This window comes from Oncorhynchus masou, chromosome 9 (genome assembly GCF_036934945.1).
Source record: "Oncorhynchus masou masou isolate Uvic2021 chromosome 9, UVic_Omas_1.1, whole genome shotgun sequence".
Classification (NCBI taxonomy): domain Eukaryota; kingdom Metazoa; phylum Chordata; class Actinopteri; order Salmoniformes; family Salmonidae; genus Oncorhynchus; species Oncorhynchus masou.
In genome coordinates, this window is record NC_088220.1 from 76,991,337 (window position 1) to 77,011,297 (window position 19,961).

General features: G+C 47.5%; 1 protein-coding gene across 1 annotated transcript in view; it reads left to right on the forward strand.

Moving 5' to 3' along the window:
* Positions 1 to 19,961, forward strand: part of LOC135546640 (roundabout homolog 1-like) — a 326,986-nt gene that overhangs the window by 168,732 nt on the left and 138,293 nt on the right. Inside the window, 1 exon segment of the mRNA XM_064975229.1 lies at positions 17,302 to 17,459. Within this exon segment, the coding sequence (XP_064831301.1) occupies positions 17,302 to 17,459 (158 nt within the window).

Here is a 19,961-nt window from a genome sequence, read left to right on the forward strand (position 1 = left end):
CACTGCAGATGCTGAAAGGTGGGTGGTGGTGGGGCCACACAGACAGACAGGCGTCTGTGGGACTCATGTTCACAAACAGCACCGGCAGCAGGGAGACAGAGACAGCAGGAGACATGTGTGGACCACAGAGATGGATTAGGAAGAGCTGTGGTAGTGTGTCTGTGCTTATTCCTGGGGGAGGAGTCTATGAGTAAAGGAGTTGACCTAATGACTGTAAAGAAGTGTGTGTGTGTGTGTGTGTGTGTGTGTGTGTGTGTGTGTGTGTGTGTGTGTGTGTGTGTGTGTGTGTGTGTGTGTGTGTGTGAGGGAGGGAGGGAGGGAGGGAGGGAGGGAGGGAGGGAGGGAGGGAGGGGGAGGGAGGGAGGGAGGGAGGGAGGGAGGGAGGGAGGGAGGGAGGGAGGGAGGGAGGGAGGGAGGGAGGGAGAAATAGAGAGCCACTAACGAGGAAACTCTTCCAGTGTGACAACAGACACAGGGAATCCAACAGCATGTCTCGCTCTCACAATAGCTGTGCTGCAACACACACCACCCTCACACACCACACACACACACAAACATATACACAATGTATAATAATGGCTTGCTTCTTCATTTTACAGTAAGAGGGTATATGATGCGTCTGAGAACCTCCAGACAAGCAGTATTCAGTATCTGCAGCACCACAACAAAGCACAGCTAATGGATTCATTCTCCTCTTTCCTGTTAGACCAGTGTATCGTGTGTGCTGGTACAGTGTATTGTGTGTGCTGGTAGTACAGTGTATTGTGTGTGCTGGTACAGTGTATTGTATGTGCTGGTAGTACAGTGTATCGTGTGTGCTGGTAGTACAGTGTATTGTATGTGCTGGTAGTACAGTGTATTGTGTGTGCTGGTACAGTGTATTGTATGTGCTGGTAGTACAGTGTATCGTGTGTGCTGGTACAGTGTATTGTATGTGCTGGTAGTACAGTGTATTGTGTGTGCTGGTACAGTGTATTGTATGTGCTGGTAGTACAGTGTATTGTGTGTGCTGGTACAGTGTATTGTATGTGCTGGTAGTACAGTGCATTGTGTGTGCTGGTAGTACAGTGTATTGGTATTGTGTGTGCTGGTAGTACAGTGTATTGTGTGTGCTGGTAGTGCAGTGTATTGTATGTGCTGGTAGTACAGTGCATTGTGTGTGCTGCTACAGTATATTGTATGTGCTGGTAGTACAGTGCATTGTGTGTGCTGGTACAGTATATTGTATGTGCTGGTAGTACAGTGTATTGTGTGTGCTGGTACAGTATATTGTATGTGCTGGTAGTACAGTGTATTGTGTGAGCTGGTAGTACAGTGTATTGTGTGTGCTGGTACAGTACATTGTGTGTGCTGGTAGTACAGTATATTGTATGTGCTGGTAGTACAGTGTATTGTGTTTGCTGGTAGTGCAGTGTATTGTATGTGCTGGTAGTACAGTGTATTGTATGTGCTGGTAGTACAGTGTATTGTGTGTGCTGGTAGTACAGTGTATTGTGTGTGCTGGTAGTGCAGTGTATTGTATGTGCTGGTACAGTGTATTGTGTGTGCTGGTACAGTGTATTGTGTGTGCTGGTAGTACAGTATATTGTATGTGCTGGTAGTACAGTGTATTGTGTGTGCTGGTACAGTATATTGTGTGTGCTGGGTACAGTATATTGTATGTGCTGGTAGTGCAGTGTATTGTGTGTGCTGGTAGTACAGTGTATTGTGTGTGCTGGTAGTACAGTGTATTGTGTGTGCTGGTAGTACAGTGTATTGTGTGTGCTGGTAGTACAGTGTATTGTGTGTGCTGGTAGTACAGTGTATTGTGTGTGCTGGTAGTACAGTGTATTGTGTGTGCTGGTACAGTATATTGTGTGTGCGACTGGGACTGCGACTGGGGCCTTAGGTGTGTGTGTGTGTGTGTGTGTGTGTGTGTGTGTGTGTGTGTGTGTGTGTGTGTGTGTGTGTGTGTGTGTGTGTGTGTGTGTGTGTGTGTGTGTGTGTGTGTGTGTGTGTGTGTGTGTGTGTGTGTGTGTGTGTGTGTGTGTGTGTGTGTGTGTGTGTGTGTGTGTGCGTGCGTGTGTGTGTCAGAGGGCTCCAGTCCTGAGGCTGTACAGTGAGGGTGAGGGGAGCAGGGTTAGTGTGGCACTGGGTTCTTTACTCCTCCAGGGAGACTGAGGTCTAGAAGGCTACAATATCTGGGCTGGGTAGAGAGCTAGAGGCCTATTACAGTATCTAGGCAGATCCATGTACAGTCAGGCCTCCAGACACTGAAGACCTTTTCTGTTCAACACTGGATCAGGGCCAACACAGTCAACATATTCTGTCATATTTCTTCCAGCAATTATGCAAAATCGTTAGTCCCCCCACCCCAAAAAAAAAATCCCTACAGTAGTCCCTTCCTCCAAAAAACTCACAACAGTAGTCCCCCCCCCCAAAAAAAATGCACTACAGTAGTCTCTCCCCCCAAAACTCACAACAGTAGTCCCTCCCCCCCCAAAAATCAGACGGTACTCTCTCCCCCCAAAAATCAGAACAGTACTCCCTCCCCCAAAATATCAGAACAGTACTCCCTCCCCCCAAAAAATCCGAACAGTACTCCCTCCCCCAAAACTCACAACAGTAGTCCCTCCCCCCAAAAAATCAGAACAGTACTCCCTCCCCCAAAACTCACAACAGTAGTCCCTCCCCCAAAAAAATCAGAACAGTACTCCCTCCCCCCAAAACTCACAACAGTAGTCCCTCCCCTCAAAAAAAATCAGAACAGTACTCCCTCCCCCAAAACTCACAACAGTAGTCCCTCCCCCCAAAAAAATCTGAAAATGACTCCCTCCCCCAAAACTCACAACAGTAGTCCCTCCCCTCAAAAAAAATCAGAACAGTACTCCCTCCCCCCAAAACTCACAACAGTAGTCCCTCCCCCCCAAAAAAATCAGAAAAGGACTCCCTCCCCCCAAAACTCACAACAGTAGTCCCTCCCCTCAAAAAAAATCAGAACAGTACTCCCTCCACGCCAAAAAATAATTAGTGGTGATGTGTTATTTATTTTAGAGCTTAGAAGGAACATTCACGCAGATGTACTTATGAACTGATGGTTTCAAATTATCCTGACTGTTATAAAGCCAGGCCCAGCAGGTTAGATAAGGACACATCATACTGAATATACACACTTGTCTTTCTTTATTGACAGATCCATGACAAGGCCCTTGAGCCGTGCTCTCTACAATGTTGCCACTACTTTAGCATTTAGCAAACTGTCTACCTGCTTGGACAATGTAGTTTGAAAGGCTGGTATTCGTATAAAGGTATGTATTTACCATCCCTTTATCCTGGTTGTTGTTTGATGACTCTGTAAAACTTCCCGGGGTTCCGTCAGGAGGAATGCCATTGGATCAAGTTGTATATTGGATTCACCTCAGCCAATCTCTGATGAGGAGAGTACTGAATACATAATGAGAGCGGTTAGAAACCATAGAACCTGGTGATGTGTTTCCACAACAGTTAACTAACACGTTCCCTTCCTGCTCCAAACTGCCTGCTCCAAACTGCCCGTTAATCACTTGATTTGATTCTATTGTTTTATTTATTAGGATCCCCGTTAACTGGTGACAGCTGGTCTTACTGGAGTCCGACACATAACCAAAAAGACATTACAGACTTTACAATTCACATACACTACATGTTTATGTTTTAAGTGTGTGTGTGTGTGTTCATCTATCAGTAACACATGCAGTACATACACACAACAAGTAGGTCACATGGGGGAGAGGCGTTGTGCTGTGAGGTGTTGCTTTATTTGTTTTTTGAAACCAGGTTTGCTGTTCACTTGCTCTTTACAAGATAGAAGGGAGGTCCATGCACTCATGGCTCTGTATAATACTGTATGTTTACTTAATTTGGTCTGGACCTGGGGACTGTGAAAAGATCCCTGGTGGCATGTTTGGTGGGGTAAGTGTGTTTGTCAGTGCTGTGTGTAAATTGACTATGCAAAACATTTGGAATCTCCAACACATTGTTTCTTATAAATCAAGAAGTGGCATAGTCAATCTTTTCTCAACTCTTAGCCAAGAGAGAGTGGCTTGTATAGTATTAATATCAGCCTTCTGATTACAATGAAGAGCAAGACGTGCCGCTCTGTTCTGGGCCAAGTGCAGCTTAACTAGGTCTTTTCTTGCAGCACTGGACTGGACAATAATCAAGATTAGATAAAACTAGAGCCTGGAGGACTTGCTTTGTGGAGTGTGGTGTCAACAAAGCAGAGCATCTCTTTATTACGGCTCGATGTCTCACCATCTTTAAAACCATTGAATCTATGTGTTTTGACCATGACAGTTTACAATCTAAGGTAACGCCAAGTAATTTAGTCTCCTCAACTTGTTCAACAGATTATCATTATAATTATCAGATTCAGCTGAGGTCCTGAACTTAAAGAATGATTTGTACCAAATACAATGCTCTTTGTTTTAGAGATGTTCAGGACCAGTTTATTACTGGCCACCCATTCCAAAACAGAATGCAACTCTTTGTTAAGGGTATCAGTGGCTTAATTGGCTGTTGTTGTTGATGCGTATATGGCTGAATCATCAACTTACATGGACACACATGCTTTGTTTAATGCCAGTGGCAGGTCACCCAACCCAACACCACCCCTCCCTGTACCACCAGCCTGAAGAGAAGATTTATGACCAATTATACAAACACAGCCACTAAATGGCCTCTCTGTCTGTCTGCAGAACCCAGATTTTCTCTCTCTCTGTATGTGTGTGTGTGTGTGTGTGTGTGTGTGTGTGTGTGTGTGTGTGTGTGTGTGTGTGTGTGTGTGTGTGTGAGTGCGTGTGCGTGTGCGTGTGAGTGTGAGTGTGTGTGTGTGTGTGTGTGTGTGCGTGTGCGTGTGTGTGTGAGTAAGTGAGTGCATGTGTTGTAATGGTGGTGGGGGCTAAAGAGATGAGGTGATGTGAGCCAGGTTTGCAGTCTGCCAGTCCCGCCTCCCTGGTCTCTCTCCAGCTTTGCTGTATACCTGGCTAGAGTGGAGATGCCCTCTGCTGTGTGACAAAAAGGCACAGGCAGCCATCTGCCATGCAGGGTACCAGCACAGGGCTTGGACTGGAAACGCTCACAACACAGTCCAAGTGCCCAACCCGCTCCCCTTACCATCACCACAGAATGGCTCTTCTGCTGTGAGTGTGGTGATGGTAAGGGCCATTCTGCTGTGAGTGTGGTGATGGTAAGAACCATTCTGCTATGAGTGTGGTGATGGTAAGAACCATTCTGCTGTGAGTGTGGTGATGGTAAGGGCCATTCTGCTATGAGTGTGGTGATGGTAAGGGCCATTCTGCTATGAGTGTGGTGATGGTAAGGGCCATTCTGCTGTGAGTGTGGTGATGGTAAGGGCCATTCTGCTGTGAGTGTGGTGATGGTAAGGGCCATTCTGCTATGAGTGTGGTGATGGTAAGGGCCATTCTGCTATGAGTGTGGTGATGGTAAGAGCCATTCTGCTGTGAGTGTGGTGATGGTAAGGGCCATTCTGCTATGAGTGTGGTGATGGTAAGGGCCATTCTGCTATGAGTGTGGTGATGGTAAGAGCCATTCTGCTCTGAGTGTGGTGATGGTAAGAGTCATTCTGCTGTGAGTGTGGTGATGGTAAGAGCCATTCTGCTGTGAGTGTGGTGATGGTAAGAACCATTCTGCTATGAGTGTGGTGATGGTAAGAACCATTCTGCTGTGAGTATGGTGATGGTAAGAGCCATTCTGCTGTGAGTGTGGTGATGGTAAGAGCCATTCTGCTATGAGTGTGGTGATGGTAAGAACCATTCTGCTGTGAGTGTGGTGATGGTAAGAACCATTCTGCTGTGAGTATGGTGATGGTAAGAGCCATTCTGCTATGAGTGTGGTGATGGTAAGAGCCATTCTGCTGTGAGTGTGGTGATGGTAAGAACCATTCTGCTGTGAGTGTGGTGATGGTAAGAACCATTCTGCTGTGAGTGTGGTGATGGTAAGAACCATTCTGCTGTGAGTATGGTGATGGTAAGAGCCATTCTGCTGTGAGTGTGGTGATGGTAAGAGCCATTCTGCTATGAGTGTGGTGATGGTAAGGGCCATTCTGCTATGAGTGTGGTGATGGTAAGAGCCATTCTGCTATGAGTGTGGTGATGGTAAGGGCCATTCTGCTATGAGTGTGGTGATGGTAAGGGCCATTATGCTATGAGTGTGGTGATGGTAAGAGCCATTCTGCTATGAGTGTGGTGATGGTAAGAGTCATTCTGCTGTGAGTGTGGTGATGGTAAGAGCCATTCTGCTATGAGTGTGGTGATGGTGCCATTCTGCTATGAGTGTGGTGATGGTAAGGGCCATTCTGCTATGAGTGTGGTGATGGTAAGAGTCATTCTGCTGTGAGTGTGGTGATGGTAAGAGCCATTCTGCTATGAGTGTGGTGATGGTAAGGGCCATTATGCTATGAGTGTGGTGATGGTAAGAGCCATTCTGCTGTGAGTGTGGTGATGGTAAGAGCCATTCTGCTATGAGTGTGGTGATGGTAAGGGCCATTCTGCTATGAGTGTGGTGATGGTAAGGGCCATTCTGCTGTGAGTGTGGTGATGGTAAGAGCCATTCTGCTGTGAGTGTGGTGATGGTAAGGGCCATTCTGCTATGAGTGTGGTGATGGTAAGGGCCATTCTGCTATGAGTGTGGTGATGGTAAGAGCCATTCTGCTATGAGTGTGGTGATGGTAAGGGCCATTCTGCTATGAGTGTGGTGATGGTAAGAGCCATTCTGCTATGAGTGTGGTGATGGTAAGAGCCATTCTGCTATGAGTGTGGTGATGGTAAGAGCCATTCTGCTATGAGTGTGGTGATGGTAAGAGCCATTCTGCTATGAGTGTGGTGATGGTAAGGGCCATTCTGCTATGAGTGTGGTGATGGTAAGAGCCATTCTGCTATGAGTGTGGTGATGGTAAGGGCCATTCTGCTATGAGTGTGGTGATGGTAAGAGCCATTCTGCTATGAGTGTGGTGATGGTAAGAGCCATTCTGCTATGAGTGTGGTGATGGTAAGAGCCATTCTGCTATGAGTGTGGTGATGGTAAGAGCCATTCTGCTATGAGTGTGGTGATGGTAAGGGCCATTCTGCTATGAGTGTGGTGATGGTAAGAGCCATTCTGCTATGAGTGTGGTGATGGAGGGCCATTCTGCTATGAGTGTGGTGATGGTAAGAGCCATTCTGCTATGAGTGTGGTGATGGTAAGAGCCATTCTGCTATGAGTGTGGTGATGGTAAGGGCCATTCTGCTATGAGTGTGGTGATGGTAAGAGCCATTCTGCTATGAGTGTGGTGATGGTAAGAGCCATTCTGCTATGAGTGTGGTGATGGTAAGGGCCATTCTGCTATGAGTGTGGTGATGGTAGAGCCATTCTGCTATGAGTGTGGTGATGGTAAGGGCCATTCTGCTATGAGTGTGGTGATGGTAAGAGCCATTCTGCTATGAGTGTGGTGATGGTAAGAGCCATTCTGCTATGAGTGTGGTGATGGTAAGAGCCATTCTGCTATGAGTGTGGTGATGGTAAGAGCCATTCTGCTATGAGTGTGGTGATGGTAAGAGCCATTCTGCTATGAGTGTGGTGATGGTAAGGGCCATTCTGCTATGAGTGTGGTGATGGTAAGGGCCATTCTGCTATGAGTGTGGTGATGGTAAGAGCCATTCTGCTATGAGTGTGGTGATGGTAAGGGCCATTCTGCTATGAGTGTGGTGATGGTAAGGGCCATTCTGCTATGAGTGTGGTGATGGTAAGAGCCATTCTGCTATGAGTGTGGTGATGGTAAGAGCCATTCTGCTATGAGTGTGGTGATGGTAAGGGCCATTCTGCTATGAGTGTGGTGATGGTAAGAGCCATTCTGCTATGAGTGTGGTGATGGTAAGGGCCATTCTGCTATGAGTGTGGTGATGGTAAGAGCCATTCTGCTATGAGTGTGGTGATGGTAAGAGCCATTCTGCTATGAGTGTGGTGATGGTAAGAGCCATTCTGCTATGAGTGTGGTGATGGTAAGAGCCATTCTGCATGGCACTGGAACGAGTGAAATAGAGAAACAGGAAGCTGCCATGTCCAATATCATCTCTCTGGTGGTGGTGTCAGGAGGGAGGAAAGGGGAGATGGGGGGATGAGAAGACATCCTTGGGGCTGTGTGAGGGCCATTCTGCTATGAGTGTGGTGATGGTAAGGGCCATTCTGCTATGAGTGTGGTGATGGTAAGAGCCATTCTGCTGTGAGTTCTGGTGATGGTAAGAGCCATTCTTCTGTGAGTGTGGTGATGGTAAGGGCCATTCTGCTATGAGTGTGGTGATGGTAAGGGCCATTCTGCTATGAGTGTGGTGATGGTAAGAGCCATTCTGCTATGAGTGTGGTGATGGTAAGGGCCATTCTGCTATGAGTGTGGTGATGGTAAGGGCCATTCTGCTATGAGTGTGGTGATGGTAAGGGCCATTCTGCTATGAGTGTGGTGATGGTAAGGGCCATTCTGCTATGAGTGTGGTGATGGTAAGAGCCATTCTGCTATGAGTGTGTTGATGGTAAGGGCCATTCTGCTATGAGTGTGGTGATGGTAAGGGCCATTCTGCTATGAGTGTGGTGATGGTAAGAGCCATTCTGCTATGAGTGTGGTGATGGTAAGAGCCATTCTGCATGGCACAGGAACGAGTGAAATAGAGAAACAGGAAGCTGCCATGTCCAATATCATCTCTCTGGTGGTGGTGTCAGGAGGGAGGAAAGGGGAGATGGTGGGATGAGAAGACATCCTTGGGGCTATGTGAGGGCTTTAAAACACACATCACACAAACGCACACACACACACACATGTACACTGTACCTTTGGCAAATTGTCTTCATCCACACTGCCCCACCAGCCTGGGGTTTGTGGGATCAGGGCTTTACCACGGTATGGATGGGAACCTCTCATTGATGTAAACTGTTGGGAGAGTTGGAGCTGGGGGCAAAGAGAAGGGATCAGCTGCTGAGGGGGCGAGAGAGGGATATATGGAGAAATACAGAGTGAAAGAGCATGAGGTGTGGGAACCATAGGGCAGCGCTGGAGGGGAGATGGAGAGTTTCAATATGGGAGCTCTCACTACACAGCACAGCCTAGCAGAGAACTGGCCAGCCCTGGGTTAACAGCTTAAACAACACTCACCAGCAGAGTCTCAATGCCTTCCCAGTCCACAACCTCCCTGCTTCTATTACACAAAACCAAATGCACTGTTTATCAGATTGATAGAAGGATCACATGCATTTGGTATAGTAATCATCTCTGTCCTAGGCCCTGATCAGAATAAGTCATATAATGTGGAAAAATAGCTAGTTCTGTGATGGTGAATGGCGAAGAGGAGGAGAGAGGGGAGTTGAAGTGAGTGAGAGGTGGAAATAGAGAGTGGAGAACCGTCCTGCTGGTTAAATCTTCACTCTGGTGAGAGAGATGGATGTGATAGGCAACACAGCCTTCCACTGGATGGTCGGTCTTTCTGGTGCCTCACAGCAGGCCTACCCATCTTCAGCCCATATCCTAATGTACATTCTACCACATGATACATGACAAGACAGTGGGCACAGGGCAGTTGTTTGACAGACAGTAATAACATACAACTAATACGCCTATCGGTGAAAGGCCATGTTCAGGATTCCCTGAACAGTGTCTGTGATCATGTTAGACGATCTGCCTAGCTGTTTCTCTTCATCAGACAGTCAGATGGAGGATGATTGACAGCCGCCCCAGCCACTGGCCCCGCCCAAACTTTGATCAGAGCAGCAGTGGTTGGCTGATGCTGGGTGGAAGTCACTTTCAGAATGAGCTCATGAGAGCTAGTCAGACTCCATTTTGAAAGCACCCCTAGCCTAAAGTAGCAGCATGCACATCTGGAAGCGATTACTCATTTCAGATGTTCATTGTTTGCTGTGGAGTCTCTCTCCTCTCTCTGTTGCGCCACCTCTAATCCCTCTGTTACTTATGGGCCGCCATGTTTGGCCAGCAACGTACAGCCCTGCCTTGTGGAGCCTCGCCAATCCCAAATCAAGACAATTTGTTAACTTTATCAGGAGCAAGACTAACCTCGTAAAGACAAGAGGAGAGGAGGAGGGACCAGCAGAGTACAACACATTCACTTCCCTTCCAGGACAAGCAACAAGAGACTTCTGTCCTTCAAGCTTCCTCCTCTCTCTCGTCAATCTTGGATACTTTCCCTTTCTATCTTTTTCTTCTTCTGTGGTTAGTCATGTTCACTCTGACTATTGTTTCTTCTTCTGTGGTTAGTCATGTTCACTCTGACTTGTTTCTTCTGTGGTTAGTCATGTTCACTCTGATTATTGTTTCTTCTTCTGTGGTTAGTCATGTTCACTCTGACTATTGTTTCTTCTTCTGTGGTTAGTCATGTTCACTCTGACTATTGTTTCTTCTTCTGTGGTTAGTCATGTTCACTCTGACTATTGTTTCTTCTTCTGTGGTTAGTCATGTTCACTCTGACTTGTTTCTTCTGTGGTTAGTCATGTTCACTCTGATTATTGTTTCTTCTTCTGTGGTTAGTCATGTTCACTCTGACTATTGTTTCTTCTTCTGTGGTTAGTCATGTTCACTCTGACTTGTTTCTTCTGTGGTTAGTCATGTTCACTCTGATTATTGTTTCTTCTTCTGTGGTTAGTCATGTTCACTCTGACTATTGTTTCTTCTTCTCTGGTTTGTCAAGTTCCCTCTGACTATTGTTTCTTCTTCTGTGGTTAGTCATGTTCACTCTGACTTGTTTCTTCTGTGGTTTGTCAAGTTCCCTCTGACTATTGTTTCTTCTTCTGTAGTTAGTCATGTTCACTCTGACTTGTTTCTTCTGTGGTTAGTCATGTTCACTCTGACTATTGTTTCTTCTTCTCTGGTTTGTCAAGTTCCCTCTGACTATTGTTTTGAGGAAATGCTCCAAAGTTCCCCAATGGGACTTTTTTTCAATACCTGTGTAGATTATTTGGGGAAATTGACTGTAATCCCTTTAATTTCCTCTCAACAATACTCATTTGATCTTCCCGTTCAGGCTTGTGTGCCGCATTGAGTCATCATTTTCATTATGTCGCAGGCACAGCACGGGAATCTCATTTTAATTTGACATTTCAGCATCTGGTTTCAATTTCCCCAGGAAAGAAAAAGTGTGTGTGTGTGTGTGTGTGTGTGTGTGTGTGTGTGTGTGTGTGTGTGTGTGTGTGTGTGTGTGTGTGTGTGTGTGTGTGTGTGTGTGTGTGTGTGTGTGTGTGTGTGTGTGTGTGTGTGTGGGGCGGGGCACCCATTAGTTTGGGGAGCAGGGAGGGCTAGTTGAAAACCTTGTCTAAGGGAGTCTCGACTATAGGAGATGATCATAGTTAATTGAGTTAGCTTGTGCTCAGCCCCAGCGTGCTACTGTAAACCTGGGGAGTGATTGGTCAGGTCTGGACAGTTACAGCAGAGGCAGACCCAGGCAGAGCCGTGAAGATGTGTCCCACTGCAGACCAGACAGAAGCCTTGCAGCATCCTACCAATGTCTTCTCTCTCCTCGGCCAGCTGTTTGTCAAAATGATAGATCAGAGTTTCCTCTTAATCAACAACTCATTGAAACATGTTGTTACACCATTCTGAACAGGGAAAGATAGTAGATTGATTAGCACACACAATTTCTGTAATACTTACATTTTATTGGGGATAAAATTGTTTTGTAAAAGGATAGTTGTTTAAAGATGCTTTATAGCTATAGAGAATACCTTCCAATGCCCTTAGAAAGACACTAGCTGACTGACAGGCATGCTGTTCCCTCCAATCATCACATCAGCAGCACAGTGAGAAAAGCCAGGAAGGACAAAGAGGAGGCTTCATGCTGGGACCTGTGTGACTCTAGCCCATACCCACATATTAAGACATGCAGGGAACACACACACACACACACACACACACACACACACACACACACACACACACACACACACACACACACACACACACACACACATACACATACACATACATACACTCATACTCACACTCACACCCATTCAAACGGTGCTTGGCCTCCCTGTTAATGGCCCAGGAAACACTATCTCATAGGAGACAGCTGTAGGCTCAAATGAGGGAGGGGGAGAGAGGCAGAATGGAAGTGGATGCTCATTATTCCAAAAACATACAGGACAGCACACAGCAGAGCCATCCCTCCCCCCATTCAAATCAGAACAGGGACAGAGGATCTCACAGAGAGACCAGGGAACCAGAGCCAGCCTCTCTTGGCAAGGCTCCGTATCTAACTGGTATCTAACTGGAGTTAGAGGCTCGCTCCAGTCCCTAATCCATTTTTCTCTCTCTTTATTTCTTTCCCCATCTCCACCTCTCTCTTGTACAATTATGTTTCTCCCCATTCAGGTTGCCAGGGTTGTCCGCTGCGCTGTGTGATGTGCAGTAATCAGCTGTGTTTGTTGAGGGAAGATGTCGGGGGGGTAGGAGAGAGGACAGCGAGCCAGGCGGGGGAGTGAGGGATGTAGAGGAGGATTGGAGGTCACTTGGTTGTGTTGTTTTAAACACTAGAGGATGACAGCTCTCCTTTGGCCTTCCTCTCTCTCCCCTTCTCTCCCTCTCTCTCTCCCTTCATCTCACTCCATACCCAGAGAGAATCCAGTCTCTAGTCGCCTCTCATCCAGTGTTCTCTAGTCTCCTCTCCTCTACTGTATCCTAGTCTCCTCTCCTCCAGTGTTATCAGGTATCATCTCTTCTGTTCTCTAGTCTCCTCTCCTCTACTGTATCCTAGTCTCCTCTCCTCCAGTGTTATCAGGTATCATCTCTTCTGTTCTCTAGTCTCCTCTCCTCTACTGTATCCTAGTCTCCTCTCCTCCAGTGTTATCAGGTCTCATCTCTTCTGTTTTCTAGTCTCCTCTCCTCTACTGTATCCTTGTCTTCTCTCCTCCAGTGCTATCAGGTCTCATCTCTACTGTTCTCTAGTCTCCTTTCCTCTAGTGTTTTGTAGTCTCCTCTCCTCTAGTGTTCTTTAGTCTCCTCTCCTCTAGTGTTCTCTAGTCTCCTCTCCTCTAGTGTTCTTTAGTCTCCTCTCCTCTAATGTTCTTTAGTCTCCTTTCCTCTATTGTTCTCTAGTCTCCTCTCCTCTAGTTTTATCTGGTCTCCTCTACATCTCCTCTCCTCTCTAATGTTCTCTAGTCTCCTCTACGTCTCCTCTCCTTTAATGTTCTCTTCTTCTATCCTCTAGTGTTCTCTTGTCTCCTCTCCTCTACGGTTCTCTAGTTTACTCTCCTCTACTGTTCTCTAGTGTCATGTCCTCTATTGTTCTCTAGTCTCCTCTCCTCTAGTGTTCTCTAGTCTCCTCTCCTCCAGTCTCCTCTCATCTAGTGTCCTCTAGTCTCCTTTCCTCTAGTGTCCGTTCTCTAGTCTCCTCTCCTCTCGTCTCATCTCCCATAATGTTCTCTAGTCTCCTCTCCTCTAGTGTTCTCTAGCTGAGGAGAGTGTCTCTCTTCATGTAGCCTTGCTATCGTTTGGAGTGTGGATAGCTATCTTTCAGTGGGATGATTTTACAGCACTTGTCAAGGCTTTGACTCACACAACATCTCTGATCAGGATATTTCCATCTGGCTGGCCTTGCCTGTACAGATGGAGCCAGTGTTCTAGTGAAGCTGATGTTTATGTTTATATCCTCTTTTTTCTCAGTGGGACTACCCTGTCTCTTTTGACCCACGCTCATGAGCACATTCAGCTGGAGTGTTGGAGTGTTGTTAGGCTATGTGGAGGACTAAGAGTATTTTGCCAAGCTAGAATATGTGTTGTGTGCAAACAATTATTTTTACATTCCTTTTGCAAACCTGTGTTTCCATGGAGGCTTATATTGTCATCAACAACACCTCTGACTACCAACAAGAGATAATAAATATACAAATCCCATTGCTTTAGAGTCAGGTACACCGCATGTGGAGACTTGTGTTGTGACGGGGGTCATATAGTTTTCTGCTGCTGTACATGAGAAGGTGTAGGGTCCCCTGATTAGCCAGAGAAGCCTGGAGAAACAAGTACCTCCCATATATCTCCATCTGAAAGCCAATTCCTACAGGGGGATTGGGTTCCCCTCCCCACTGCCATACAGAATACACCTCCCTCATGCTACAAAGAGCAGGCAGAGGGAGAGAGGGGTATCTCAGTGATGGCCAATTAAGTGCTTAAAGGGTTTAGGCAGGAATTTGTTGGCTGTCAGGAAGTTGATGTTTCCTGGCGTGAGCCTATCTTTGATCTGTGTGGGGCGGACGGAGGTGGAGGAGGTGACTAGAAGCAGGTTCAGGGGGAGTAGGTGGAGGGAGGGGGAGGAGGTGCACCATGGTGACTAGGAGCAGGTTCAGGGGAAGTAGGTGGAGGGAGGTGGAGGAGGTGCACCATGGTGACTAGGAGCAGGTTCAGGGGGAGTAGGTGGAGGGAGGTGGACCATGGTGACTAGGAGCAGGTTCAGGGGGAGTAGGCGGAGGGAGGTGGAGGAGGTGCACCATGGTGACTAGGAGCAGGTTCAGGGGGAGTAGGTGGAGGGAGGTGCACCATGGTGACTAGGAGCAGGTTCAGGGGCATGACAATGAGATGGTGGAGAGGGGGAGGTGGAATATGACTAGGAGCAGGTTCAGGGGCATGACAATGAGATGGTGGAGAGGAGAATATTCTGGTCGTATTCCACACACACGCACGCACGCACGCACGCACGCACGCACGCACGCACGCACGCACGCACGCACGCACGCACACACACACACACACACACACACACACACACACACACACACACACACACACACACACACACACACACACACACACACACACACACACACACACACACACACACACACACACACACACGCAAACATTCACATGAGTATAGACACATACAGGGTCCACTTAGAGCATTGGGCCAGTAACCGGAAGGTGGATCAAGTCCCCGAGCTGACGAGTTAAAAATCTGTCTTTCTTCCCCTGAGCAAGACAGTTAACCCACTGTTCCACAGGCACCGATGACATGGATGTCAATTAAGCCAGCCCCCCGCACCTCAGAGGGGATTCAGAGGGGTGGGGTTAAATGTGGAAGACACATTTCAGTTGAATACATTCAATTGGACATCTGACTAGGTATCCCCCTTCCCTTTCCATACACAAACACTCATAGCCAGGACCATCATACACAGGTACACATTGTGCTGACCTTGCATACTTTAGGCTGAGTAGAATTTCAGCCTGTAGTTTATGAGAACATGTTTTGTGTGTGTACAGACAGATACACCCGAGCTGGGAAAGTGATTACTGGCACGCCGTCTATAGATGGAGGGTTGGCGGTTTTTCATTACCTTCTGTCCTCTCGAAATCTCTCCAGTTTATCTTCAACACTACCGCTGGGGAGGCAGAGCTAGTCTTTAGCGAGGCTCTGACCCTCTGATTGCAGCCCTCAACCATCCTGCCTCTCAGCTTTTACAATGCTGCTGTGACATACGTACTTTTCCATATTGTAACTGGACTGAGTTACTGGGGTATACATTTCATAGAGTGCTAAGTGCACTACTTTTGATGACAAGTCTAGTCAAAAGTAGTGCACTTTGTAGAGTATAGGATGTGGTTTGTGTTCTATTCATATAGTCTAGACAAAGGACACTGTCTCTAATGTCCGTAGTGTTTATATGATGCTGTGATACTATCATGCTGTTGTCAAGATGAATGAGACAGCTCACGGATCATTTGTTCCCATTAAAACAGCATTTCCCTCTGTCACATTAGCTCAGCCACTGTTGTTCTCATCCATTAGACATTAGACGGGGATGGACAAGCTCCTACACCCCCACACTAATGGGCCTTTTAACTGGGAAAATGCATCTCTGAGTGACTATAGGAGCGGGTCTGATGTCAGCGAGGGGAGTGGTATATATTACAGCGCTTCCCAATCTGGTAGTGAACCCTGTACAACAGCCGTGTTTAAAGTGGCAATACCTGTAGATGGGTTGTAATGCAAACATAGGCTCCATCAGTCAGTGGCAGGGTTGTGTGGATAAACAGGAAGTGAAAGTGACGCGATGATGAAGAGGGGATGATGTGTGTGTCTGGAGGCGGTTCTTATACCCCACGTCAGAGTGTGTCACTCACGCACTCATTAGACTGACACAGAGAGACAGTGTGAGGTGGTAATGAGGGGAGATGATAGGTCAAAGTGTGTCACTCACAGAGAGACAGTGTGAGGTGGTAATGAGGGGAGATGATAGGTCAAAGTGTGTCACTCACAGAGAGACAGTGTGAGGTGGTAATGAGGGGAGATGATAGGTCAAAGTGTGTCACTCACAGAGAGACAGTGTGAGGTGGTAATGAGGGGAGATGATAGGTCAAAGTGTGTCACTCACAGAGAGACAGTGTGAGGTGGTAATGAGGGGAGATGATAGGTCAAAGTGTGTCACTCACAGAGAGACAGTGTGAGGTGGTAATGAGGGGAGATGATAGGTCAAAGTGTGTCACTCACAGAGAGACAGTGTGAGGTGGTAATGAGGGGAGATGATAGGTCAAAGTGTGTCACTCACAGAGAGACAGTGTGAGGTGGTAATGAGGGGAGATGAATGGTCAAAGTGTGTCACTCACAGAGAGACAGTGTGAGGTGGTAATGAGGGGAGATGATAGGTCAAAGTGTGTCACTCACAGAGAGACAGTGTGAGGTGGTAATGAGGGAGATGATAGGTCAAAGTGTGTCACTCACAGAGAGACAGTGTGAGGTGGTAATGAGGGGAGATGATAGGTCAAAGTGTGTCACTCACAGAGAGACAGTGTGAGGTGGTAATGAGGGGAGATGATAGGTCAAAGTGTGTCACTCACAGAGAGACAGTGTGAGGTGGTAAAGAGTAGAGATGAATGGTCAAAGCCGCTCATGTGTGGATGCACACATGTTTATCTCATTGTCCACAAGGCCTTGTGGGTAGGGGAAGACACTCTAATCTGTGGCCAGTGGTCCAGCCGTTTGTGGGATGACGATCCCTGGTCCTGTATAGTCTCCTCTGATAGAAGTGGTCACTGTGGCCATGTCCACGTGGTGACGAATCGGTGACAGTCCCCAATTATAGGTTATGATAACACAGTAGCGGTTTCCTTTTGTCATTATGTTGTTGCTGCAGATCAGCGCTGTGGTCTGTAGATGGTACAATGCATCTGAGTGAGGTATTTCAAATCTACAGTCCTGTCTAACTGTGGTTATTTTGGTGTTATTATGCCCTTTGTGTCAAAGCTCATCTCTGCCGCTGCTGAACTCCCGGTAACCCGTTTCTCTCCGTCTATTTCTGCAGTACTACGTGATGACTTCAGACAGAACCCTGCAGATGTGATGGTGGCAGCGGGCGAGCCTGCAGTCCTAGAGTGTATGCCCCCTCGCGGGCATCCTGAACCGAGCATATCCTGGAAGAAGGACAGTGCCAACATCGATGACAGAGATGAACGAATCACTGTGAGTGGAACTGGTTGTGTGTGAGATTGGCTGTCATGTTCATCAAAGTATTTCATACCATATTAATGTCAGTGTTAACCTTACAATTATTGATTTGTCCCCTGTTGTTTCACCAATAACGATTTATAACTCCAAATCAGCAAACTGCAGTTGTTGTAACATTTAATGAGCGAGTCTCATAATTAGTCTTGGTTCATTAGTCGAGCATCAACATTGATTAGGATCCTGCTGAAGAACATCAGCCAGTAGAACAAACACTCACTACTATGATGAAATGAAAAAGTTCCTGAAAAAGAGGACATTTGGTCTCCGCAGCGCTGAGGGATTGGAGACGTTCCCTCTCTATCTGATTTATACAGCATTCAAGACCAGCCACCAATTCATCTGTTTTAATTCAGAGTTTAGTGAAGGGATCAGCAGTATCAATCACCCCCCTGCTGCTGGTGAGTAGAGCAGTGGAGCGCTGACCTTGATGGGCCCACTGTCTCCACCATATACCTATATACCACATTCCCTGTAGATAGTTACATGGTGGAGAAGTGATGGTGTGTTTGTTGGCTCTGAAAGGCTGAGTGTGTAGGGTGGATGGAGCTTCAGTCAGCTGCTCGGGATGGACAGAGAAGAGGATAGTAAAAACATGGGTCTGCGTGGGTTACGATCAGATGTTGAATCATGTTTGACTCTTCAGTCTACCATTTGCTAATAACATCACATTGGACATTTGGCCAGTTGGCTGATGATTTAGCCATGCCCAGAAGGGATAGGTAAGGATGATTAGCCAGGCCCAGAAGGGATCAGTAAGGATGATTAGCCAGGCCCAGAAGGGATAGGTAAGGATGATTAGCCAGGCCCAGAAGGGATAGGTAAGGATGATTAGCCAGACCCAGAAGGGATAAGTAAGGATGATTAGCCAGGCCCAGAAGGGATCAGTAAGGATGATTAGCCAGGCCCAGAAGGGATAGGTAAGGATGATTAGCCAGGCCCAGAAGGGATAGGTAAGGATGATTAGCCAGACCCAGAAGGGATCAGTAAGGATGATTAGCCAGGCCCAGAAGGGATCAGTAAGGATGATTAGCCAGGCCCAGAAGGGATCAGTAAGGATGATTAGCCAGGCCCAGAAGGGATCAGCAAGGATGATTAGCCAGGCCCAGAAGGGATCAGTAAGGATGATTAGCCAGGCCCAGAATGGATAGGTAAGGATGATTAGCCAGGCCCAGAAGGGATAGGTAAGGATGATTAGCAAGACCCAGAAGGGATCAGTAAGGATGATTAGCCAGGCCCAAAAGGGATCAGTAAGGATGATTAGCCAGGCCCAGAAGGGATCAGCAAGGATGATTAGCCAGGCCCAGAAGGGATCAGTAAGGATGATTAGCCAGGCCCAGAAGGGATCAGTAAGGATGATTAGCCAGGCCCAGAAGGGATCAGTAAGGATGAATAGCCAGGCCCAGAAGGGATCAGTAAGGATGATTAGCCAGGCCCAGAAGGGATCAATAAGGATGATTAGCCAGGCCCAGAAGTGATCAGTAAGGATGAATAGCCAGGCCCAGAAGGGATCAGTAAGGATGATTAGCCAGGCCCAGAAGGGATAGGTAAGGATGATTAGCCAGACCCAGAAGGGATCAATAAGGATGATTAGCCAGGCCCAGAAGGGATCAATAAGGATGATTAGCCAGGCCCAGAAGGGATCATTAAGGATGAATAGCCAGGCCCAGAAGGGATCAGTAAGGATGATTAGCCAGGCCCAGAAGGGATCAATAAGGATGATTAGCCAGGCCCAGAAGGGATCAGTAAGGATGAATAGCCAGGCCCAGAAGTGATCAGTAAGGATGATTAGCCAGGCCCAGAAGGGATCAGTAAGGATGATTAGCCAGGCCCAGAAGGGATCAGTAAGGATGAATAGCCAGGCCCAATAGGGATCAGTAAGGATGATTAGCCAGGCACAGAAGTGGTCAGTAAGGAACGGGCGGTGGCCCGTTCCTGTAGGTTCATGCTCTACAACATCCGCAGAGTACGCCCCTGCCTCACACAGGAAGCGGCGTAGGTCCTAATCCAGGCACTTGTCATCTCCCGTCTGGATTACTGCAACTCGCTGTTGGCTGGGCTCCCTGCCTGTGCCATTAAACCCCTACAACTCATCCAGAACGCCGCAGCCCGTCTGGTGTTCAACCTTCCCAAGTTCTCTCACGTCACCCCGCTCCTCCGCTCTCTCCACTGGCTTCCAGTTGAAGCTCGCTTCCGCTACAAGACCATGGTGCTTGCCACGGAGCTGTGAGGGGAACGGCACTGCAGTACCTCCAGGCTCTGATCAGGCCCTACACCCAAACAAGGGCACTGCGTTCATCCACCTCTGGCCTGCTCGCCTCCCTACCACTGAGGAAGTACAGTTCCCGCTCAGCCCAGTCAAAACTGTTCGCTGCTCTGGCCCCCCAATGGTGGAACAAACTCCCTCACGACGCCAGGACAGCGGAGTCAATCACCACCTTCCGGAGACACCTGAAACCC